The sequence below is a fragment of the Oryzias latipes genome, chromosome 2, assembly GCF_053564925.1.
Source record: "Oryzias latipes strain Hd-rR chromosome 2, Olatipes_Hd-rR_3.1".
NCBI lineage: Eukaryota > Metazoa > Chordata > Actinopteri > Beloniformes > Adrianichthyidae > Oryzias > Oryzias latipes.
This window is the reverse complement of record NC_136238.1, coordinates 37,505,851-37,532,609: the sequence shown is the minus strand read 5'-3', so window position 1 is coordinate 37,532,609 and position 26,759 is coordinate 37,505,851. Positions and strand designations below refer to the sequence as shown.

General features: G+C 42.9%; 1 protein-coding gene, 1 long non-coding RNA gene and 1 other non-coding gene across 5 annotated transcripts in view; all 3 read left to right on the top strand.

Annotated features, from left to right (window-relative positions):
* The window catches only part of LOC144986976 (uncharacterized), a 117,209-nt gene that overhangs the window by 76,807 nt on the left and 13,643 nt on the right, over positions 1 to 26,759 (top strand). The window contains exon 1 of one of the 3 annotated variants that reach the window (XM_078935735.1): positions 9,760 to 10,491. The exons of 1 other annotated variant lie outside the window; for it this stretch is intronic. In XM_078935735.1, coding sequence (XP_078791861.1) covers positions 10,347 to 10,491 — 145 coding nt within the window. In that variant the 5' untranslated portion in view covers positions 9,760 to 10,346. Of the gene's footprint in view, positions 1 to 9,759; positions 10,492 to 26,759 lie in introns of those variants that run through there. One more of the 3 variants, XM_078935727.1, reaches the window with a different exon arrangement.
* On the top strand, positions 151 to 223 carry trnaq-uug (transfer RNA glutamine (anticodon UUG)). The gene has a single exon. It is a non-coding gene; the product is annotated as a tRNA-Gln (tRNA).
* On the top strand, positions 17,320 to 22,413 carry LOC144988470 (uncharacterized). The gene is made up of 2 exons (XR_013652404.1): positions 17,320 to 21,585; positions 22,179 to 22,413. It is a non-coding gene; the product is annotated as an uncharacterized LOC144988470 (long non-coding RNA).

Sequence of the window (26,759 nt, the reverse complement as noted above, 5' to 3'; positions counted from 1 at the left end):
GAAGGAAGCAGCTCTGAAGCTCTGCAGCTGACGGTGCAGCTTCAGGACTCATGAGGAGGAGCACATGCACGGCTCCTCCTCCACCTTCCTCTTCTGAATTTCCTCCTCTTCATCTTCCTCGAACTCCATCTGGACCTAGCTGTTCTCACAGACCATGTGGCCTAATGGACAAGGCATCTGACTTTGGATCAGAAGATTGAGGGTTCAAATCCCTTCATGGTTGGAGGCAGAACTTTCACAGACTCCCACAGTGAGACACCTGCTGGCTGTTCTTTGTAACTGCAGATTCTAGAAACGTCTTTGTTTCTGTTTTCATCTTTTCAAACAGTTTGTTTTCTTCACATGAAGCCTAAAGAAATGTCCTCAGACTGATGGAAACAGTTTTTCTGCAGCTTGAAGCTGTTCTGGAAGATTTTCTTCTTTAGTGCAGAGAAATCTCTCATTTGATGAGACGGAGGAACTGCAGCAACGTTTCCTGGAAAACCTCCACATTTCATTGAAACCATGTTGGAACTTTGTCCATGAGGTCACATGGTCTGGAAGAAGCCCCAGTTCCAGCTGACAGAAGTCTGGTTCTGATCCATCAGATCTCACTAGCAACAGAACCAAACCTTCACGTGTTGCAGCAACAGTTTCCATGTTTGGGAGGATCTTCTGAAGAACAGCTCAGTTCCAGATCACATCATGATGTTTGATGTTTTCTTCATTCCAGGAAATCATCTGTGTCTCCTTTGATCTGTGCTGAGTCAGCACTTTGACTTCTTTTCAACTTTAGATCCATCATTTACAATCAAGGATTTATTGATAAATATGATTTATTGACAGAAAATAAAGAGTAAATGTGTTTCAGTCAGACAACTCATGCAGTAGTAAAGATATTTATTTTCACATCTTTTAGTTTTGCTTTCACATTCCTTTAATTTTGGCATAAAACTCTGTGCAATTCCATGAGACAAGTTTCCATAAACTTTTGGGTAATAACTACCCTAATGGAGCTCACAGGTGGAAGCCTGCGATTCAGTGAACAAGAATGAACAGCTCACACACCTGGACTTAAATAGGACGTTGCACAGGTGAGCTGATTAACTGAACTGCCCAAAGTCACTTATTTATCATCCAGCAGTGATTGTGGTGTAAGTCTTTTATTTTGAAATTCCTCAAGGATGATCATCATGGTGGGATTTCTAGATCTGCATGAACTCATCCTGAATCCAAAAGACACTGGAGCATCAAAGAATCCAACCCATCTCTGCCAACATGAGGCTCTTACTTCAGCATCAGAATCAGAATAATGAGGATAAATGAGAGCCTCCATCAGATCATGTTTCTGCTTTTTTTCAGAACTGCATCTGAACCTGAAAGCTGTCTGTCATATTTATGCAGCCTTTTCAATAGAAACTGATCAAAACTGCAGATTCTATTGATTTATCCATTATATTTATGTCTACTTCATTCCATCTTTCAGTCACAAACACACTGGTTATATTTTGGCTTTTCTATTCATACTATTAAAACACACCCCATTATTATTCTAGCTGCACTGACTCTACCAGGGGCCTGTTTCAGAAAGGAGGTTAAGTGTAAAATCTGAGTGCGTTAACCCTGAAATCAGGGAAACCCTGGGTTTTCCGTTTCAGAATGGGAGGTTTGTTAAACCAGAGTAAATAGAGTAAGTCAAACCCGTTTCTGAAAGAGAGGTAACTTTTACTCGGAGTCAGTATCCATGGTTACTTATGCTGTGAACCTAACCTGGTCGGGAGCAGGTTTTATTCTCCAAACTCAAAGTTTCTGCCGGTCCCCTCCCCTTTTTAAAGACGAAGCGGTATTTTTCGCTTTAACCTTCATTGCCCAAATGTCCGTCACACAGAGACGGTCTAAGTGACAAGAATGGCTCCTTTTTTGGAGGACCCAATAGACGAGGAGGCTGCATTCATTCATAGAGAATTACATTTACGAGGATTTTGAGAAGACTCGATTTTTTTTTTTCACTTTTAGCTGCTTCCATGTTCTTTAAATTCCTGCAGGATTGCATCTACATGAAAATGAAATCAGGGACATTGAATTAGATTAATGTAACAATTACTTTTTGGAAACACAATTTGCTAGCACTGCTTACTTTCTTAATCCCATATAAACCTATACCACTTGATCAATACAAGGGTAGTGTTGCAGTGTGTGTGTGCTGAGCGGGGTGCGAGCCACGAGAGACAAGGGGAGGGGCGAGTGCAGGTGCAGATGGGGGGGGGGGGGGGGGTGAGTACGGAGCAGAGGTGTGTGCTTGGTATATATTGTGTGTTCGGAGGACGGAGCACTTAGTTAAATAAAGAGAAGGTGTCATTCCCAGAATAACTGTTTTGGAGTCATTCTTAATCCGCTCTGGAGGTTGAGGGTTTCCAACGGGAAGTGAACCCCGAAGGAGAATTCCCTTCGGCCCTGAAGGAAATCTCCCCTGCGCTTCTGACCACGGTCGGTCAGAAAGACGAGAGAAAAGAAAGGAGAAGTCTTCGCGCAGCGAAAGGTTCAACAGTAGACAAAAGTTCACTTTTAAAAACACAATTGCATGTATTAATATTAAAATGACCAACGTTTGCAAGAGGGGAAGGTTAACAAAAAAGTCCTCTAAACATTATCAACGTTAAATGCATTTTCCCCCAGATTGGTTCTGTACACTATGCAGCATTTCATGCAATTACACCAGGAATAACACTTCAAAAGTACTCCTAAATATCCCCATTTTTTATTTCACACCGTACGCTATTTAAAAAATTATTACAGCCAATATTTTATAACAATGATTTAAATGCAAACTTACGCATTAACTTGAGCAGCTATGTTTTCCACGCTAACTGTCTCTGTTTTGCAGATGCAGCGGTGTTGCTTTTTTTCTGGAATATGTGCTCATATTCACTGTAACTCTGCAGCAGCACGTCAAGTTCAGCTGGCGAAAAATACGCAGACCTCTTTTTTTCACGGTTGCCATGGTGACTCGTGATATCTGCGCTCCATTGATAATGGCTTCTTATAGTCGCGGTGCGCATGCTCACCTCCGAATCAGTCCACTCAGAGTTGATTGATCTAACTCGGATCAGCTTCTCTGAAACAGAAAACTCAGAGTTGTTAATCTCCCGATTGACCAACTCGGAGTTCAAGTTCAACCTCAGAGTTGGTTGAACCTCCTTTCTGAAACAGGCCCCTGGTCGGGAGCAGGTTTTATCCTCTAAACTCAAGGTTTCTGCCGGTCCCCTCCCCTTTTTAAAGACGAAGCTGTATTTTTCGCTTTAACCTTCATTGCCCAAATTTCCGTCACACAGAGACGGTCTAAGTGACAAGAATGGCTTGTCCTTTTTTGGAGGACCCAATAGACAAGGAGGCTGCATTAATTCATAGAGAATTATATTTACGCCGTGCGAGGATTTTGAGACCTAGACTCGATTTTTTGTCATTTCCCCATATGTTTTTGTTTGAGCGTTACCGTTTTTCGTTGCAGTCAATTACATATAAACAATGAAAACAACAATAGATATGTATTGCTATGTATTGCAAAGGCTCTCATCTTAAATGAACTTATCACGGACAAAAAAACTTGATTTTCTCTGTTTAACTGAAACCTGGCATAAACCTCTGGATTACTTCTGCCTCAACCAAGCCACTCCTTCAGGATACACCTACATTAAAAATGCCCGGACGGATGGCCGTGGTGGAGGTACCGCTGTCATTTATAAAAAGACATTAAAATCACTGCCATCTCCATGCCAACAACAGACTCCTTTGAACATACAGTCTTTAAACTACCTGGCCCCACCCCCCTTGTCACTGCTGTAATCTATCGACCTCCCAAACCAAACGCCACTTTCCTCTCTGATCTGACTGATTTTCTGACCCAACTCTCTGCCATATCACCATCCATCCTCCTCATTGGTGACTTAAATTTTCATATTGATGACTCACAATCTAAACCTGCTTCAGATTTCTTGGATTTACTGCAGTGTTTTAACATCATTCAACATGTCAATTTCCCCACTCACATTCATGGTCACATTTTGGATCTCATCTGCACAGCTGGCATCTCGGTTTACAATCTTTCCAGTCAAAATCTTCACATATCCGATCACCTAGCCATAAGCCTGGACATTGAATTTTCTCTACCTGCACCTATAATCAAGCGTAAAATAACCTTTAGTAACCTTAAATCTGTCTCTCCTGATGTACTGTCAGCCTCCCTTGCTGCTAAATTGTCTGTCTCTCCTCCTCCCCAGTCTAACAATCCCACCGAACATGTAAACTTCTACAATAGCACCCTCTCCTCCTGTCTTGGCCAGTTGGCTCCCACTATAACGAAAAATGTTTCCTTCACCCACACAGCACCTTGGTACACCACTGAACTCCGCACCATGAAATCCCGCAAACGACAGCTTGAGAGACTGCATCACAAAACTGGACTAACTGTACATCTCCAGATGTACATGGATTTCACTCACCAGTACAAGAATGCCCTCAATACTGCCCGGTCATCCTATTTTTCCAACATCATTCATACCAACTCCAATAATCCAAAAACTTTGTTTTCCACCATAAACAAAATCCTGAAGCCTAATGGTAACTCCTCCTCATCTTTCACCGTGGCAAAGTGCAACTCCTTCCTGTCCCACTTCCAATCCAAAATGGACACAATCTACAGCTCCCTCACTCCTAATCCAGACCCCCCTCCAGAAACTTTAGCCCCTTCCTCCAGTCTGCAGCTCTCTGAATTCTCTCCAGTTTCCTCTGTGGAAATCGGCAAGCAGCTGATAGCTATCAAAGCCTCCACCTGCACTCTGGACCCCATTCCCTCCACCCTTGTTAAAGGTTGCTGTCCTATCATCTCTCCACTCATCACAACAATAATTAACTCTTCACTGTCCTCTGGTACTGTGCCCCAGTCTCTCAAGCTGGCAGCTATAACCCCCATCCTGAAAAAACCTGGTCTTGACCCTGACAATATTGCAAATTTCCGTCTCATCTCCAACCTGCCATTTCTGTCCAAAATACTTGAACGAGTGGTTGCCTCCCAGCTCAAATCTCACCTAAACTCAAATAATCTGTTTAAACCCTTTCAATCTGGTTTTCGGAAACAACACAGCACTGAAACAGCTCTGCTCAAAGTCTCAAATGACATCCTCCTCTCCTCCGACTCTGGACAGCTCTCCATCCTCATTCTCCTGGACCTCACTGCAGCATTTGACACCATCAGTCACTCCATCCTGCTCTCCCGTCCCAGAACGGTCTCAACATCACCGGCTCTGCTCTATCCTGGCTTCAGTCCTACCTCACAAACCGTCAACAGTTTATCAAGGGAAAGAATTGCTCATCTTCCACAGCTCCTCTGTTGCAAGGTGTTCCCCAAGGCTCAGTGCTTGGCCCACTCCTCTTCATCCTTTACCTCATTCCCCTTGGTGACATCATCCGACAACATGGCTTAAATTTTCACTGCTATGCTGATGACATACAACTATACATCTCCACCAAATCCATCAGCTCCACCACTTATTTCACACTCACCCGCTGTCTAACAGACATCAAAACATGGCTTGAGCACAATTTCCTCAAACTCAACTGTGATAAGACCGACATAATCATAATTGGCCCCAAAACCATCACAAAATCCATACAAAATTTTCAGTTAAATTTCAATAACACCACGCTTTCTTCGTCACCAGTCATCCGCAACCTTGGGTTTCTCTTTGACACAAATTTATCACTTGAACAACATGTTAATCAAATCACCCGGTCTGCCTGTTTTCACCTGAAAAATATTGCCCGCCTCCGTTCATCCCTCTCCTTTGCTGCTGCTGAAACCCTCATTCATGCTTTTATTACCTCCCGGTTAGATTATTGCAATAGCATACTCCTTGGTACACCCTCCAGAATAATAAATAAGCTGCAATACATTCAGAACTCTGCTGCCCGTCTGCTCACACACACCCGCTCCCGTGAACACATCACCCCCGTCCTTCAAGACCTTCACTGGCTCCCCATCGATCAAATTCAAAGTTCTCCTCATCACTTTCAAAGCCCTTCATAACCTGGCCCCACCATACCTCACCGATCTCCTACAGCGTCACACCCCTTCCCGCTCTCTGCGCTCGTCCGATGCTAACCTTCTGTCTCTCCCCTGTCGGACCAAGCGTCGAAATTGGGGAGACAGAGCCTTCTCCATTGCTGCTCCAACCCTATGGAACACTCTGCCCCAACATCTCAGAGACTGCATTGACTCCCAGTTTTAAAAAAAAAATCACTTAAAACTCATCTCTTTAAAATAGCTTTTAATCTTTAAATCTGTCTTCTATGTTTTTCTTAATTATTTTATTATATTAGCTTTGTTCTTATTAACTGTTTTTGCTCATGTGTTGTAAAGCGTCTTTGTGTGCCATTTAAAGCGCTATACAAATAAAATTTATTATTATTATTATGTAGATGTTTCATATGTCAAATATTGTCAACAAAGCCTACATCCATGACATGCTCAAATTTGACCTGATTGAATTATGTTTTTATACTTCATTTTTAGCTGCTTTTAATAGTCTTTTAATTCCTGCAGGATTGCATCTACATGAAAATGAAATCAGGGACATTGAATTAAATTAATGTAACAATTACTTTTTGGAAACACAATTTGCTAGCACTGCTTACTTTCTTAATCCCATATAAACCTATACCACTCGGTCAATACAAGGGTAGACAAAAGTTCACTTTTAAAAACACAATTGCATGTATTAATATTAAACTGACCAACGTTTGCAAGAGGGGAAGGTTAACAAAAAAGTCCTCTAAACATTATCAACGTTAAAGGCATTTTCCCCCAGATTGGTTCTGTACACTATGCAGCATTTCATGCATTTACACCAGGAATAACACTTCAAAAGTACACCTTAATATCGCCATTTTTATTTCACACCTTACGCTATTTAAAAAGTTATTACAGCCAATATTTTATAACAATGATTTAAATGCAAACTTAGGCATTAACTTGACCAGCTATGTTTTCCCACGCTAACTGTCTCTGTTTTGCAGATGCAGCGGTGTTGCTTTTCTTCCGGAATATGTGCTCATATTCACTGTAACTCTGCAGCAGCACGTCAAGTTCAGCTGGCGAAAAATACGCAGACCTCTTTTTTTCACGGTTGCCATGGTGACTCGTGATATCTGCGCTCCATTGATAATGGCTTCTTATAGTCGCGGTGCGCACGCTCACCTCCGAATCAGTCCACTCAGAGTTGATTGACCTAACTCGGATCAGCTTCTCTGAAACAGAAAACTCAGAGTTGTTAATCTCCCGATTGACCAACTCAGAGTTCAAGTTCAACCTCAGAGTTGGTTGAACCTCCTTTCTGAAACAGGCCCCGTGTATACACAGCTCTCTATAGCCAAGCACCGTTCTGCTTAAACCCTTGTGCTATCTTAGATGACCCCACCCTTACATTGACGTGTTCTCCCTACCATGACAAAGGTGGATAAAGGTGGAAAGATTTCATGTAATCCATGGACACCAGTGAAGATCACAAATCATTGAAGAAAAAAGGTTCAGAGCACTGTCTAGTGGGTCTAGATGACCCCACTCCCAACGTTAAAGTGCCTACAATAGCACAAGGGTTACAGGAAACATTGACTAATATTTGTATTGATGCTGTTTTCCATCTGTGTTTTCAAACCTGCATCAAGAATTAGCTCATGTTTATTGATTCACTTTCTGTGGAAGTTTGGCTTCTCTGATGAACCACCAGAGGGCGACAGAGAACTGTTGATTTTATTACCAGAAGTCAAATATTTCTATTCTATCTATTTTACACAGAAATACTTTAGATGTTTTACTTTTTAAACTTTTCTTTGATTTATTTAAAGCAAATAACATCAAAGTAATTTCTTGGTCTGAACACGTCTTTATTGTCGTCTAACTGTAAACTCCAATTCAAACATGCTGACAAAACAAGGACAGATTTCCTAGAGATTTCCTAATTCTGCTTCCATGTGATCACATGAAAACAGTCCAATGTTTTGGATTCTTCTTCTTCTATATCATTGACATTAAAGCTGCAGCTCTGTCACCAGGAAACAACATGTGATGTTGTTCATCATTTACAATCAAGGATTTATTGATAAATATTATTTATTGACAGAAAATAAAGAGTAAATGTATTTATCATCCAGCAGTGATTGTGGTGTTTGTAAGTCTTTTATTTTGAAATTCCTCAAGGATGATCATCATGGTGGGATTTCTAGATCTGCATGAACTCATCCTGAATCCAAAAGACACTGGAGCGTCAAAGAATCCAACCCATCTCTGCCAACATGAGGCTCTTACTTTGAAAAGTCTCAGACTTCCTGCAGGGAAACAGGCTTTCTGCTGCTGCACTGACAGATGTGCACGAGCTTGAAAGAGCGTCCTGACTGAGGAGCTGCAGACTTTCTCCTGCAGAGCAGCAGCTGACTTCAGCGTCGTCATGGGAACACAGTCTGCTGCTGCTTCTGGAAACGTCTTCAAGGCTGTGGTGGGACTTGTTGGTCTGGAGGACAGATTCTCTGAGCAAATGCTGCTTCAGCTTCAAGCTTCAGCTCTTTTCTTCTGGCAGAGCTTAGAAGAAATGGAAACCTCCTTTGTTCTGACTGTTTGCTCCAAATCCCAGATTCAGGAATTCCTCGAAGAAGTTCAGCTCAGAGATCATCAGCAGAGAAAAGCCTGAAGTTCTGATGGAAAATGACAACAGAACATGATCAATATTATTGATCCACATGGAATCCAGAAGAAACTCTGAGGTGAAGACATGAAGACACAAGCTTCAGAGACATGAGGAGAAGTCAGAGTGGATTCATTCTGGACTTTCTTCTCACATCTTCTCTTCAGAACATCTTTGTCTTTGATCCTTCAAATCTTCTGAAATCTGATCATCCATGGATTGTTTTTGTGGGATCAGATCCAGAGTTGCTGAAAGTTCTGCTGCCCTCTGCTGGTCAAAGTGTCCAAACAGCAGAGAGGAGATTCTCTGGGATTCATTGGAGTCCAGATTCTCCTGGATGTGAACAGTCTCTGCTTCTGGAACAGAAGAGTCCTTCTCAGAGCAGCATTAAGGATCTGTTCTGTCCGGCTGAGAGCGCTCCCTGCTGGTAGGAGACAGAACCACATCAGCTGCTTTTCTTTGGCCGTTCAGAAACAGTCTGGAGACTCTAAAAAACCTCCACTTCCTGAAGCAAACGGATGCAGAGCATCATGTTTGATCCTCTTCCTTCAGAAACGGCTCCATTGTTCCATCGCTCAGCAGTTTGACTAAAGCAGCTGAGAGTCTTGATGCAAACAAACCTCAGCAGCTCATCCAGAACGCCATGACAGAAGCACATGCAGCAGCACGTGCACGCTCCCAGAGAACAGCAGCTGATCCAAGTCCTGACTTTGAGGTGAGACCTTTCTGTTCTGCTTGGACCACACTTCAACATGAACTTCATTTCCCATCATTCCATCTGTCAGGAGAGAACAGCTGCAATCAGCTTCCTTCAGGAATGACCTCATAAATGTGTTAATTGAATTTAACTGAAATCTAGAAAACCTCTGTGTTGTTTTTTCACCGAAAGCATTTCTAAAATATCATTTGTCTTTGTTTTTGACTACAGTTTAATGTTTATTTATACTCGTAATTATTCTCTTTAAAAACAGTTATTTAAGATTTATTGCTGTTAAATTTCTTTTTCAATAATTTTTCTTTGTTTCTTTGAAGACATTTCTTTACCATTTACTCTACTTCAGGAATACAATAAACAAATGTGATTAAGGTTAATTTAACCTCTAATGCGTTTTGTAGTCAACTCTGAACATTGAATTCAGACGCAGTGTGATGACGTCACAACAGCTCTCAAAAAGTATCCTCGATACATTTTTCCTATTTTGATTTTCTTTTTTTATTATCTCCTGATTTTTTATTTAACTATTTGAAGTTTTTTTTAACCATGTTGAGGTTCAGTTAAGCAGTTTATACGTTTCTTTTTAAATACAGTTTCTGCACGTGACCCGGAAGTAAACAGCACGAGGCGCTATCAGCGTTAGCTTGTTAGCAAGCTAGCAGCGTTAGCTTGTGTTGAGAGGACGGTGGTGTTTTGTTGGGACGTTTGTGAGGTTTTTGGACAGAAAGGACGATACGTGGTTCGTGTGGGAACTCTCAGCATTTTCCAAAGTGTCGTAAATGAGTGAAGAAGTGTTGAACGGAAAGACAACGTGGATTGCTGTGATTGTGAGACTAGCAGATGATGATCATCGATCGGAGCTGCAGTGAAGAGGACGGCGGTCTTTGTGGGAGTTGGAGCTGAAGATCGGAGCAGGAACCATGTCTTCAGAACCTCAGGAAGGTTCTGTCAGAGAACAACTTTCTGCTGCTGAAGGAACCATCGTCCAGAACGAGGAGGAGCTCTGTCGTCAGCGCAGACTGCTGGATAGCAGCTGGAACCCGCAGCTTCAGCTACACCACATAGGTATGTGACCTTCATCAAAGAAACAGAGAAGCCATTTGAGCTTCATGCTTTCCTTCTGTTTGGTGACCCGTCTGTCACTTAGTGGCAGTTCTACACTAACATACTGTCCGGGAGGGTGTATATACTATGTGGGTGCTGAAAACCAGTGCTAGCTCGGTTTGTGTGCGTACGTGTACGTGTGTACTGAAACTGCTGTTTCTCTCACTCTCTCATATCTATCTAATCTATGAAAGATCCGGCCACAAATAAGATAATTTTCAAAACAAAATGAGTCAAGTATAAATATTTCCGACCAGCCTTCCATTCATTTTCTTAACCCGCTTTATCCTTTTTTATGGTTTCTGGATTTCCACATCAAACTGCTGAAATCTGCGGTGGCGATCAGACTGTGGTGTCAACCTGCTGCTATGATGACCGTGTTTTGCGCTCTCTGTGTTGAATACACTGAAGGAGCGCGGGGGAAAACAACTCTCAGCTGCAGGATGTGAACAGGTAGAGAGGCAAAGCAGGTAGAGGTGGGGGAGGGGCTTTAACTCACCCCTACCCCTTATGATTGCAGAGGGTGATGCGGCTCCCTGTGTTTTCTTTTCTGAACATGATTACCATGCAGAACTCTTCTAAATAATAAACCTGATCTCTCAACATTCTCTGTGTATTCCATGCACTGTATGTGAGATATTCACTGACACCACTCCATGTAGCAATCAAACAATGACTTTAACTGGTATCTAAGTGGCGGACGCAGCAAGGAGGGCTGTGACGATAACCTCATCATGACCTTATCACCGCGGTGATGACTGCATCACCACACTTTTTTCTTTCGTTTTTTTTTTTTTTTTTTTTTTTTTTTTGAAAGTTCAGCATATGGTACGTGATTGGAACTATAATAAACACATTAAACACATTCATCTTTGCTGATAATTTACTTTTTCTACTAGTCTTGTGTTCAGACTTTCCTTCTTTCCTTCAGACTACTCTCTCCTTCTCTCCCACAGTGCCTGTCACTCTCTGTTGTCGGTATGCGCTCTGCGCTGCACGTGACACACGGCTCCATTTACAGACACACAGGCGCGCGCTTTCAGAAGCACACATCCTCATTCTAAAACCGAAGTTTCCGTCTTGTGAGAAAATACGACAAATTTACTGCGTTCTAATTATTAATTTCCATTGTATTCATTTCCGTTATAAGCTGCATGCATTCTTAAGTGCGCGACGCGGCCGCCCGCTGGAGGATTTTGTGTTAGGGGCGGCTTATTACTGTTCTCCTTCACTCTGTAACACACATGAACGCGCACTGTTAGATTTCCATGAATAAAGGCCTCTTGCCCCGCGTTCTTCATGGGTGTCAGGCTTCATGGCCAGCGGAAAGGTGACAAAGTGTCTGCAGTCTGTTCATTACTGGGCAATATATAATATTCTGACAAGATGTCTGTACCAGAGAGCACAGGTGAAGGCTAACGTGCAGCTACAGCGCGGTCCGCTGCAGAGGAATCAACACGCGCATCCTCCTACACACAGCGCTGACCCACCCAGGGGGCTGCGGTTAACCGCAACACCGCGCCCCCTGGTGGTTCATAACAGCGGTTATGAAAAATTCCGAAACCGTCACAGCTCTAGCAGCAAGCCCCGCATGCCCCCCCCGGAAAATTCCAACATGGAGCAATTTGGTGCATTCTGCTGACATCTGACACTTATTTATCCACTTTTCAATGACTGAAAATAGAGCATATCTAACTTAAATCTGCTCTAGTCTGTTTCAGATGTTTTGAAGAGAGCACTGCACTGTAGTAGGTAACACTAGTTAAGAAGTTTTCACGCTGCTTCTAATCACTGCTATTTCACATTTGTTCCTAATCAATAGTTCAGAAGTTTTATTTACTTTTTTGCTCTGACTGCCTTGAGGTTCTGCTTTATGTTACTGTTGCAAAGTTACATTTACTTTTTAGATCCTTAATTACTGTTATGTTCAAATTTGCAGTTACTTGTTTAAAGTGGCAAAGTTACATTTACTTTTTAGTTACTTTAGTTACTTAATTAAATTAAATAATTGAAAAATTAAATTACTGAGATCATATAGCTTTTGACTAGAAATACTTACTGCTTACAGTGTTGTAAAGAAAAACAAAATTAAGTACTTTGACATTATACTGCATTTGAGTCTGAGAGATTCAGGTATTTGGAGTTGCCTTTGATTCTTTGAAATTCAGCTTAAAGCTTAGTGCAGGGGTGCTCACACTTTTTTGGCGTGTGAGCTACTTTTTAATCGACAATGTCTTGAAGATCTACCTGTAATATAAAAAATGCCCCTCTCACCCTCCGTGGGTGGTTTCTCCTCCAAGCTCGGGTCCTCTACCAGAGGCCTGGGAGCTTGAGGGTCCTGCGCAGTATCTTAGCTGTTCCTAGCACTGCGCTTTTCTGGACTGAGAGGTCTGAGTTCTTTCCAGGTATCTGTTGTAGCCACTCCTCCAGCTTGGGGGTTACTGCCCCAAGTGCCCCAATTACCACAGGCACCACAGTCACCTTCACTTTCCAGGCTTTCTCCAGTTCTTCTCTGAGTCCCTGGTATTTCTCCAGTTTCTCATGTTCCTTCTTCCTGATGTTCCCATCGCTTGGCACTGCCACATCCACCACAACGGCTTTCCTCTGTTCTTTATCCACCACTACAATGCCTGGTTGGTTCGCCATTACCATCCTATCAGTCTGGATCTGGAAGTCCCACAGGATCTTTGCCCTCTCATTCTCTACCACCTTCGGAGGTGTTTCCCATTTTGATCTTGGGGTTTCCAGTTCATATTCTACAAACATGTTCCTGTATATTATTCCAGCCACTTGATTGTGGCGCTCCATGTATGCTTTACCTGCCAGCATCTTACACCCTGCAGTTATGTGCTGGATTGTTTCAGCCGCCTCTTTGCACAGCCTACACCCTGGGTCTTGTCTGGTGTGGTAGATCTGAGCCTCTATCGCTCTGGTGCTCAGGGCTTGTTCCTGAGCTGCCAGGATGAGTGCTTCGGTGCTGTCCTGTAGGCCAGCCCTTTCTAGCCATTGGTAGGACTTCTTGATATCAGCCATTTCAGTTATGGTCCGGTGGTACATCCCATGCAGGGGTTTGTCCTCCCATGAGGATCTGTCCTCCAGCACTGTATCCTCTGCTCTCCATTGCCTGAGACATTCACTGAGCACACTGTCAGTTGGGGCCTTGAGCTTGATGTACTCATACATCTTGGATGTTTCATCCTGGATAGTGGCTTCTACGCTCACTAGTCCTCGGCCTCCTTCCTTGCGGCTGGCATACGATCTCAGGGTGCTGGATTTGGGGTGGAACCCTCCATGCATGGTGAGGAGCTTTCGTGTTTTAACATCCGTGGTCTGTATCTCTTCCTTTGGCCATCTTATAATTCCTGCAGGGTATCTGATAACTGGCAGTGCGTAGCTGTTTATTGCCCGGGTCTTATTTTTGCCATTGAGCTGGCTTCTCAGGACTTGCCTCACTCATTGTAGGTATTTAGCTGTTGCAGCTTTCCTTGTTGCCTGCTCAAGGTTGCCATTTGCCTGTGGAATTCAGACCTATGCAGAACAGCAGTGGGGACAGAGCATCACCTTGGTATATCCCACATTTGATGGACATTTGTGCAACTGGCTTCCCATTGGCTTCAAAGGTGGTTTTCCACAGCTTCATTGAGTTTCCTATGAAGGCTCTTAGAGTCCTGTTGATGTTGTACAGCTCCAAGCATTCAGTGATCCATGTGTGTGTCATTGAGTCATAGGCCTTCTTGTAATCAATCCAGGCTGTGCACAGGTTGGTGTGTTGTGACTTGCAGTCTTGCGGTAAGCTTGCGTTGCCGTATATATATATATATATATATATATATATATATATATATATATATATCTCACATCTCATTTTGTATTTTGTATTAACAGATTAGGCGTTTTAAGCAGCGACTATCATTTGTCATGCTCTGTTAACCGTGCAATGGAGGGAGCATCATGGCATTTCCAAAGCGCTTCTGGCTCCGTACGAAGCTCGTGGCATGTAAAAAACAGCTTCTTTAATGAGCTCGTATTTATCGGGCGAGAACTGCAGAGGCGATAGCAGGAGGAGACACATGGGGGGGGGGCTTCATTAAACACTCCGGTTGTCCGGAGTGGTCTTCTGCCAGGAACTTGACGGGCCGGGCCGAGAGTTTGCGCTCAGTGTTTTTAAACACGCGTCTGCAGTGACGTATGTATCAGAGAATGTCCGATTGGCCAACCTACATGTCAAACAAGTCCCGTACTTCTCAGTGAGGATTTTGATTTGGTGGTGGATTTTTAAGAAGTACTTTTTATTTATTTATTTTTTATCTTTTCTGGCCCGCGATCTACACTCATGTCCTTGAAGATCGACCGGTCGATCGCGATAGACGTAATGACCACCCCTGATACACATTTTCGCAAAATATACTTTATTGAAAAAGGTGAAAAATATATTACCCGTTAGATATTTTAGTGGCCCGAGCGGACAAGTGTAAAATAAAATCTTGTGGTCCGTACTGCTCGAGAGAGCTGGAGCGGGCCAGTGGACAAATGGCTATGTCGAGCCCTGCTTAATCCTGTCTGATAAAAGCTAGGAACCGGATAATGATAAATCATGTAAAAAATGGTTACGGTAGAACAGGGGTGGGATTATATAAGTTCGCTTCCTTCCATTCCCTTTAAAGCAATATTTATTACTATGTCTAATTATCCTAAGTTTAATTAGTTATTGTATGAATGTATAACTGATGATTGTATTGCTTTTGTGTATTATTTCTATTTGATTGCTTGAAATAAACCATTTCAAATTAAATCAAATTGTATTTTTTTTTCTTCGTTGCACCTGTCTCTCCTCATCTATGGACGTTTTACTTGTCATTTTTTATGCAGCATCTTTGGCTCATTTTCTCATTTTGATTCGCTGGTGCGGAAACACCGATCCTCGTGTCGTCTCCACCGCATGCTCAGCTGTCTGGTTTTGCTCCACCCTTCCTCCCTTGGTGCCAGCTAGAGTGTGAACGGCCACCCCGCTCTATGTTCCCCAGAGAGTGCAGCCCTAACCTTCAGGGAACTAACATCAGAATCCCTTGTGAATGTGTCAGCTTTGTTCGCGGCCTCGTCTTTTCAATCTAACAGATATTTTATTGTTCTCTCTCTCTGGTTGGTTTGGGGGTTTATGGCTGGTTTGTGGGGGCTTTGTGGTGGGCTATTTCCAGGGCACCTTTATTTTTTTTTTACGTTTTCGAGTGGCCACTCGGACGTTTTCATGTTTGATGCAGTTACAGTGGTAGACAAAATTGTTGGTACCCCTCAGAAAGAAAGTCCACGATGTTCACTGAAATGACTTGAAACGTTCAAAAGTAACAATAAATGAAAATGAATTGAAAATGTAATCTTCAAAATCAGCCATTACTTTTGCGTTGTTGATTAACAGAATTATATAAAAAAAACTAATGAAATAGGAATGGACAAAAATGATGGGACCATAACTTAATATTTTGTTGCACAACCTTTTGAGGCAATCACTGCAATGAAACGGTTTCTGTATTTGTCAATGGGCCTTCTGCACCTGTCCACAGGTATTTTGGCCCACTCCTCATGAGCAAACTGCTCTAGTTGTCTCAGGTTTGACGGGTGTCTTCTCCAAATGGTATGTTTCAGCTCCTTCCACAGATGTTCAAGGGGATTTAGATCTGGGCTCTGAACGCTTTTCTCTTAGCCATTCTTGGGTTTTTTTGGCTGTGTGTTTATGATTGTTGTCCTGTTGGAAGACCCATGACCTGCGACCAAGACCAAGCTTTCTGACACTATGCAGCACATAGTGTCAGAAAGAAAAAAAGAAAAAAAAACAAAATCCCCCGGCGGCCGCATCAGAAATAAATACAACGTAGTATTTCAAGTCAAGTCAAGTCAAGTCAAGTAACTTTATTTGTCAAGATCTACAATGTTGACACATACATAGAAATTGAAATTGCGTTTTCTCTTCATCTTCAGTTTAAACGGGGAGACACCTTCAAATTGCACAATAAACAACTATAAATAGTAGTAGAGGCCTAAATATAAATAGTATAAAAAAAATAAAAGTAAAACAATGAGGAGAGAATAAAGTGACTAGAGAATAAAGTGACTGAAGTACAGTTACTTAGTTTTTTAACGGCACTAGAGGACTGGTGGAAGGTGCAGTCAGTGCTGATGAGGTAGGTGACGTATGTGTGTCAGAGTTCAGCAGAGCAGGAGGGCAACAGGGCAGCAGGAGGGGAGGGGGGGCAGATTACTGTTACTGTTATTTCTTCATTAACAAATAACAGTAACAACTAACTACTACCTATCTAACTAATGAACTAACTATATAGCCTATATAGGTGTTTTGGATTGACTGTGACTGTGTGGGTCAGCGCTGTGTGTAGAAGGATGCGCGTGTTGATTCCTCTGCAGCGGACCGCTCTCTAGCTGCATGTGAGCCTTCACCTGTGCTCTCTGGTACAGACATCTTCTCATAATATTTTATATATTGCCCAGTAATGAACAAACTGCAGACACTTTGTCACCTTTGCGGTAGCTATGAGCCTGACACCCATGAAGAACACGGGGCAGAAGGCTCCACCTTTGTTTATACAGACACGTAACGTTGCGCTGCACAAAATAGTTCCCAAACAAAACATGTAGTGATATTCATGGAAATCTAACAGTGCGCGTTCATGTTTGGTGTTACAGAGTGAAGGAGAACAGTAATAAGCCGCCCCTAACACAAAATCCTCCGGCGGGCGGCCGTGTCGCGCACTTCAGAACGCACGCAGCTTATAATGGAAATGAATACAATGGAAATTAATAATTAGAACGCAGTAAATTTGTCGTATTTCCTCTCGAGACGGAAACTTCGGTTTTAGAATGAGGATGTGTGCTTCTAAAAGCGCGCGCCTGTGTGTCTGTAAAGGGAGCCGCGTCTCACGTTCAGCACAGAGCGCGCGCCAACAACAGACAGTAGCCGCGTTTACATGGGCAAAAGTAATCGGAATGAATGCCTGATCGGAAAGAAACTGCGTCATGTAAACGCGCCATTCGGAATACTCTGCCCCGGTCAGACTCGTTCGGATCAGAATTTCTTTCCGATCGAGATAGGTGGGTTATACCGATCATTTATCCGATCGTGGAGCATGTAAACGGTCATTCCGATCGTGTGTCACTACTGCTCTAGTTTATGTCATGCATAGATGGTGTTTCGCTGAGAGAAAGCTTTGGAGCGCATACGGGACCACCAGCTGCTCTGCGGAGGCCCCGTGAAAAGCGCCGCTCCGCTCTCGCCCCGCTGGCTCTCTCCTTTCTTACACCCCTCACGAGGGAGATGCAGGGAAGGAGCGGTTCGTGGCCCCCGACGCTCACTCGGTCCACTGGCACCGGATGTGAGCAGAGCAGCTGGATTAATAATTTTGTGTCTGAGGGGGGGAGGATGCGAGCCGTCCCGCCGCTCTGGGTTAGCGGCTGCAGGACTCAGGAGGAACCGTGTCCGAACAGAGCTCGGGCCGCTAGCTCACAGAGTGATTTGGGGCGGTCTGTGTGAACTTTTCAGAGCAGAAATAAATGTCGCTCAGTCCTTAGAAACTGTTCAAACAATCACGTGGATTTGTTTTTCCAGTTGTGTCCCGACAAAAATAAAGGCTGATATTATACCCATACATTTATGTGCAGCTAAGATGCAGATTGCTGCGTTTCTCGCACGGTCCTGGATTTTGTGTCCATCAAGGCTAATGTTGTTAGCCTGTGTTAGCCTTTCCTAAGCCTTCTTCCAGCTCTGTTTCTTCCACAAAAAAGCACTGACAGGGCTCCAGACTGCGACCATTTGCTCGCATTTTGCGACCAAAATTTGAGACTGTGCGACTGAATTTTACATCCAGTCGAACATGCGCGACCAGTAAATTTGCCTCCCCCACCCTCCGTATTTTTTTATTCATTAAACGTGGAAGCGGCCCGTCAATGATCAATGAAGTGAGCAATGAAATCATCAATGAGACGCGAGCCCACACGCACGCAGACAGACACACACACACTCGTGAGACTGGAGCACACGCGAGCGCACACTCGCATGTCATTGAGTGATGCCTGAGGCGGCCAATGCGTGTGAGAAGAATAGGGAAAGTCACTGCAAGTGGCTAAAATATGTGGAGGGGCGGGGCCTAGAGATAATCGAGTGCGCGTTAACGTCTGTGGGAAGGAAACGGAGACAAATCATCACAACCTGATATGTGCGTCTGAGCTATGAACAGCTAGCGAACTATTGATTCGTTCTTTCGACCTGCGGCTAGTGTACCAGTGCCAGAGTGTACAGCAGGGGTCTCAAACTCGCGAAGCAAACCACGGCTCTCATGCACGGCTGTAACGACAGCACACCGCTCCCGCGGGAGATGGTCAGCTGAGGAGCATAAATGTCCCACACCTACATGCGTGACAACTAACGGGGCTCGAACATAAACACGTGTGAGCGACAACACGATTTAGACAGCTTAACTCCTGAGATCACTCGAGTTCTCGAACTCCTCCTTTGCGTTAAGGTGGCGGTTCACGGAGGAAACTTATGAAAATGCAACGATAGACGTGTTTGAGATGAACCAGCGCCCGGGGGGTGGGGGGGGGGGGGGCATGAAGGCGAAGCTGCAACAGGAAGTTGGAGTTGTCCTTAACATTCAATTTAATAATTATGCCTCTCCCCCTAAGTATGATCTGTGATATTACATCTTTTATAATTATTTCAATGTTTTGTAATGTATGTTGCCTTTTTTTAATCAGTTGGTATTTTAAATTATTTTAATTGATCAGTGAACTACAAAAACCCATCAGGACGCATGTCCCATAATGCATTGTTTTGTAGTCTGTAGGGCAGCTTTCAGTCAGTTCAGTACTAAATTTCCAGCTGTGTTTGGTCAGGTTGGGGTCTTGCTTCCGCCCCTTTCTGGTGATATTTTGGTTTTGATTGACAGGTGATGTTAGAGCAAAAACAAAAATATGTCTCACACCAGGTGATCTGTGCAGCGTTACGTCCATCTGGGTGATCTCAAATTATTGTGCATCTTGGCTGCACCTATTTGGTGTCGCCAACATGAATTTCCATCCCCTAATGTTTACATACATTTAAGTATTGTTCTTAACTGTGAAATGACCGAAAGGTTACTACGGTAATCACTTGTTACTAAAAACTTTTTTTATTCTAAATTTATGGTATTTTGTTTACTATTTTTTCTGTCATGACAGCGATGCTGCTGTCAGTTTACCTTCTTGTTGCATCTTCAAAAGTGCAGAATAAAATCTGACACTGAATTTGAAAAAGCAGATTGTAATTTTTGCATCTATAATTAAAGTATTTATTTACTTTATTTATTTTTTTAGTGTATTTATAATACAGTGGAAATTAGTAGATCTGGTTAGCATGTTGATTTACGGTATGCGCCCCTAAATTTTCTGGTTGTGCCCCTAAAATTTTCAGTTAGGGGCCACTGTGCTCCTAGTGAAAAAAGTTAGTCTGGAGCCCTGACTGACCACACGGATTGTGGCAGCGGTTGGTTTACAACAGGATCTAGTTCCTCATCCGGGTGATTTTACACTACTGCGCATGCCCAAATTATTCATTCAGACCGAAAGTCTGAGCCATGGGAATGTTTGTTCTAATCGGAAAAAGGTTTCTGTGCCCATGTGCAGGGGTGAATTTTAACCCGACCATTGATCCGATCAAGATATTCTGCCCGTGTAACCGCGGCTAGTAACGGGCGCGGTGGGAGAGAAGGAGAGAATAGTCTGAAGGAAAGAAGGAAAGTCTGAACACAGGACTAGCAGAAAAAGGAAATTATCAGCAAAGATGAATGTGTTTGTGTTTATTATAGTTCCAATCACGCACGATATGCTGAACTTTAAAAATAAAAATAAAAAAAGTGTGGTGATGAAGTGATGACCTCATCACCGCGGTGATGCGGTTATCGTCACAGCCCTACTTGGTATAAGAACCCTGCATTTGCATATTCAGAAGATCATACACTGGACAATGGTGTGAAAATCACTCCCACAGGTTGTTACAGACGAGGTGCTCGGAGGTCGAGATGCTTGAAGTGTCAGATCTCTCTGAGGCTCTCACAGACATTTACCAGAACACAAACACCAGCACACACAAAAATAAAAAAGGGAGGATGATGGAGGAATGCTATGAGAAAAATGGATTGGTTGTGCTGTTTTCAAAAGGAATATAATTTTGAGATGATACATTCATAATGAATTAAGTTTGAACCATTAGTGTAATAAAATTTAAAAGGGAGTTTCTAACTATTCTTAACAACCAACATAGAGCGGATGTGCCTTACCAAAAAGCTCCAGTTTAGTCTCATCTGTCCAAAGGACATTTTCCCAGAAGCTTTGTGGCTTGTCAACATGCATTTTTGCAAATTCCAGTCTGGCTTTTTTATAATTTCCTTTCAACAGTGGTGTCCTCCTCGGTCGTCTCCCATAAAGTCCACTCTGGCTCAAACAAAGACGAGTGGTGCGATCTGACACTGATGTACCTTGATCTAGGAGTTCACCTTTAATATCTTTGGAGGTTATTTTGGGCTCTTTGAATACAGTTCCAACTATCCGTCTCCTCAATTTGTCATCAATGTTCCTCTTCCATCGTCCAGGGAGGTTGGCTGCTGTCCCGTGGTTCTTAAACTTCTGGATAATATGTGTCACTGTCGTCACAGGAACTTCAAGCTGCTTAGAGATGGTTTTATAGCCTTTACCTTTACCGTGTTTGTCTATAATTTTGTTTCTAATGTCCTGTGTAACCCCTTGGCATCAGACTAGCCATCAGACTAACTGTGAACACCTGGCCCCGCCCTTATTATGAGAGGCCCGGTGTGTATATAAGTTCCTGGACAGCTGGTGCACTTCCTGCTTGCTGCTTGCTACTTCCTGCTTCCAGTTGGCTGCTTCTTGCTCTCAGCTGTTGCTGCTGCTGTGGCCACACCATGACGCCTAAAACATTTTCTTAATACGAACATAATTGGACACCTCAGCATTTGCCTTTGGACACTAACTAACCCCAAAGAGACCTGCTCATTGGTGAGTTTTTGCGGTCGCGACACCGAAAACAGAAAAAAGCTTTATCATAGTCACAGAGCTAAGCTAATGCTGCCTCACCTTTGAGACTTTGTTTTATTTAATGGTTCTTGTTTGGTTGTTTTAATTTGTTGGCTGAATTCAAGCCGAAGCAATTTTGTTAAGTCGTTTTCCTTCTTTTGTGTTAATTGAACACTTTGAACTGTTTTAGTTACTTTTATTTCCAGTGCCAAACTTGCCACTGTCTTTGAATTAGATAATGGAATGAAAAACCATGTTGCGCAACATTTGAAATTTGAAAGTTTAATTTGTTTAAAATTATTCTACTTTGATAATAAAATTAATTTGTAACTTCAGAGTACATTTTTGATTTAAAACTTTTATCCACTTACCTTGAACCTTGATATGGAATTGTTTGACTTGTGTACACACTTTGAATTCTATTTGAAACAGCTGTGATTTTTGATAAGAATATTGTTTCTCTTGTTTTTACTTTCTACAATGATTATTAATCTGATCTATTTCAGTATACCCAGTGAAATGACTGTGGTTTGTTTTTGTTCAATTCTTGATTTGTTTTTTCTGACCCTTTCTAGGTCAGGTTTTTGTTATGTATGCTTTGATCTACAACTTGATGGCGAGCTACCCAAATCTGAGATCCTGATACTTCCACCCTCAATAACAACTCCTCAGCTGCAGCAAACCTAAACTACATCATCACCAATAGACTTTTGGAAACCATTTAATAGGACTCAGACCCATATCCAAGTTCCTTTTTGTTTTTCTGTATTTAAATGTTTTATTTTCTGTAATACAATCGATTGCATTTTACTTTCATCGCTGTCTTGTTTTCATTTACATACCTTGGGCTCCCTGAGACGAATTCTAATTAATGCGTCTAGTCCCATAATCTGAGAAGCGTTACACCTGGGATAATTCTCTCCTTGGCTTTCTGTTGTCCATGTTCAGTGTGGTACACACCTTTTCACCAAACAGCAACGTGACTATTTGTCTCCCATTAAATCAGCAGACTGACTGACTATGGGTTTGAAAACAGCTGTGATGTCAATTAAAGGACATACCTAAGTTCATCATGACCCCATGGGTAATTCTGTGTCTTTTATGGAGGTACCATTAGGGCTGTGACGATAACCGCATCACCGCCCCCTTTTTTATTTTTTAGGTTTTGCATATGGGGCGTGATTGGAACTATAATAAACAGATTAAAAACATTTATCTTTGCTGATAATTTACTTTTTCTGCTAGTCCTGTGTTCAGACGTTCGTTCTTTCTTTCAGACTGTTGTCTCCTTCTCTCTCCCACCACACCTGTCACTGTCTCTCGTCGGCACGCGCTCTCACTGCCTCTGTTGCACGTGACTCCCTTTACTCACACACACACCCACACACACACAGGCGCAGGCTTTCAGAAACACACATCCTCATTCTAAAACAGAAGTTTCCGTCTCGCGAGGAAATACGACAACTTTACTGCGTTCTAATTATTCATTTCCATTGTATTCATTTCCATTACAAGCTGCATGTTTTCTTGAGTGCGCGACACGGACGCCGGAGGATTTTGTGTTGATTTTGTGTCGCCTGGTGCCACTGCTGTCCGGAAAGGCGTTGGAGGCCTACATGGCAATTGACGAACAGCAAGCCCACATCTACAAAGACCTGAAACACGCACTCCTGGTGAAATTTGACATCTCGCCAGAGACTTATCGCCAGCAGTTCCGGTCCGTTGTGGTGCCATCTGGGGAGAATCCAACTCAGACGTACCACCGACTGAAGGGCCTCTACCGTTGCTGGATCCACACGAAGGACCAGATCGGAGTGATTGTCATCCGGGAGCAGCTGCTGCGTGTGCTTCCAGCTGACATGAGGACGTGGGTAAAGGAGCACGAACCAGAGGATGGGCTCACTGCTGCCCGGCTTGCGCTGCAGTACGTTAATGCTCGACAAGGGGCATCTACAAGGCTGTCGGGTGGGGATCAGCGTCATCCCATTCAAACAGCTCCATCGAGACCTGCAAGGAGAGACTTCAATCAGCCAACGCAAGGTACTAGGGACGATACCATCGTCCATCGTGATGGGTGACTGGCATCACGATGGTGTCTCCCCATCGTGCCCCCGCCACGCCGCGAGTCGACACCATAAGACGCGGTTACATGTGCGAAATATTGATAAGGATTATTGGTCGGGACACGACTGGAAACACAAATCCACCTGATTGTTTGAACGGTTTCTAAGGACTGAGCGGCCTTTCTGCTTCGGAGCTTACACACTGCGTTAGCTAGCGCTCCGAGCTCTGCCCTGACACACACTTTTACCGGGAGACCCGCTTCTCCTAAATTCCGGTTGCTCGTTCAGGTAGAGCTGCGGGACGGATCACAGTCCCATGTCTCCCACACGTAACAAAGCATCCTTACTTACCCTAAAACACAAAACTGTAAGTCCGTCTGCTCTGCTAGAGACACGGTTGCTCGCTCCACCGGTCTAATCAAACGCAGGACCGGACCACTTCTTTTCTATTATTTTTATTTTTTTTAAGTCACTTCACTCAGTTTAGACTGGATCATCGTGGTTGAGTCATTATTTGGGAAATAAAATAAAGTAATAAAGTAAAATAATGAATAATATTTATATAACAAAAAATAACCCCCCCCCCCCCTCCCCCGACGATATCATCGTCCATCCCGATGGTTGACTGCAAACATCGTCAACTGCCAATTTAGGGGACATCGCCCAACCCTACAAGGTACCAACCCAGCACCAGGGAGCAGTTGGTAAGGACCTTGTGTGTTACTATTGCCAGCAGATTGGTCACAAAGCCTCTGTATGCCCAATTCACAGGTGCTTGCTATGCACCCAGACTGTCGCAGGATCAGGGCCTGTTCACACAGACAAAGACAAATCTGTGACTGTGAATGGACAGCAGGTTACTGTTATGCTGGACACTGGTAGTTTTGTTTCTTTGGTCAAACTGAGTTTAATCCCTTTTGGTGGACTTGATTATGGCAGGCAAACAAATGTTGTGTGTGTACATGGTGACAAACATTTTTACACAAAAGCAGATATAACTGTGACCACAAATGAACAATCATGTCTTTTGACTGCTGGGGTGGTAGAGAACCTGCCTTGTTAATTTGATTTTGGGGTGTGATTTACTTATGTTGAGGGACTTATTAAATGAGGCTACTGAAACAGCTAAAGCTAAGCTGAGCTAGCTGTTAGTGTGTTTACTAAGGCTTGGGCTAAAGCTGCTATGCAAAGTCTGCCACACATGGATGACAGTTTCTTTGATGGGAGCAAAGAAATGCATAAAAAAAAAGTCCAGAGACGGTTTGAAAAAAAATTAAGTTGCCGGATCCTGAGATCCCAACCGCAGCAGAAACATTTGAAATACCAGCTGACATTCTAGCTTTACAAAATGAAGACCAAACTTTAAAACCTTTGTTCGCCAAAGTGACGACAGAAAGTGACAAATGTTTGGGAAATGTGCCGTTTATTGTTGTTGATGATGTTCTATGTGCAAGTGAAGGTGAACACCGATGGTTAGTTGTTCCAACCACCTCAGGCATCATGCTCTTAGCACACACGCTCACATTAAGATCTGACCTCGACGGTTCTGCTATCGGTACAGGAGAAGTCGCTTTTTTGTGTCCCACAAGATATAAACCTTATCTGCCATATTTAACTCGCCAAGTCAGTCAACACACAGGAACGCTACGAAATTTATAGGATGGCAGAAAGAGCTAACGGTCCAAAATGCGGCGGCTCTCTGTGTTTTTGTAAAATAACTACCACGTCCTCAGAGTGTCGTGGTGCCTTTAACACCGTCAGGTGGTACCGAGCAGGTAGAAGGAAGAAAGCAGCATAAGCACACGGAGGGGGCGTGTCTGCATCTGTGAACGCCACCCATTTCCGCGTAAAATGAATTAAATTTGCATCAGGGCGCCCCCACTATCCTGTCACCTTGCTGCTACAATGACCATACGATGCGGGAGAGAGGCGGGGCTTAGACTCATCCGCTTATGATTCCAGACCCGCAACAAACTAACAGCTGCTGCTTCCTATTAAAACATAGTTGTTGTGAAGAATAGTTAGAAACTGCCTTTAACTTTTATTACACTAATGGTTTAAACTTAATTCACTGAGCATGTATTTTCATCTCAAAATTATATTACATTTGAAGAAAGCACAGCCAAACTATTGTTCTAAAAGTTCCTTCTCATACTCCCTCTTTTCTGTGCATGTGTGATCTGCTGAGCAGGCCTCAGACTTATCTTCACTTTAGCCTTGGAGCTTCTCTCCAGCACTAACCTGTGGGCGTGATTTTCACACAAGGTCCATCTGACGATCTTCTGAATATGCAAATGCAGGGTTTTTATACCAAGCCCATCCCTGAGCTCGTTGGTTCAGACTTTGAATGCACCATGTTCATCTGTCTGTCCCCTTCGTGTTTGTGCGAAGTAAAACCTCCACAAAAGCTAAGTTTTGCCTCTGAGTCATTATTCATTATTTCTGTGTGCAAGAAACTGACGGGGTTACGAATTAATACAATACAGTCCTTTCTAGAAAATCCAGTTTCTTCACAGTTGTCATCCATAAAATTAATATAATGTATTGGGTTTACTGGATTTAAAGACAATAAAGACAAAGGAGTCTGCATGAAAGTGAATTTGTTTCCATCATATCACTCATCTTAACTCTGTGTGTTTGACAGACAGAAAAGTCTATTCAATGTTGTGGAAAATGGACAAAAGATCAAAGGAAACATCACTCTCATAAAGAATACAGATAATTAAATAAATATCATGACAGCATTTTTAATCAATACAAGTATGGCCAAATTAACTATCACTATATATCGGCAAAAACCCCTAGTGTAGCGGCTCCCTGTGCTTTCATCTCAGTGGGAAACTGATCCAAATGGCTCTTAGAGAGGTTCAGGTTGCCGACTCTGGTCTAGCACATCAACGTGCATTCCATGTTTTTATTGGAACACTGTCATGTATATAGTAAAATGTTTTGTGAAAAAACAATGCTGTTGCATAATGAGGAAATAAAACCGTTTATGCTCTTAATTTGTTATTTATTTGTTTATTTTTCATCCTCACAAAGTATCGATAAGAGTACCGTTAAAATGCCGGATCGATAAGCAGTATCAATAAA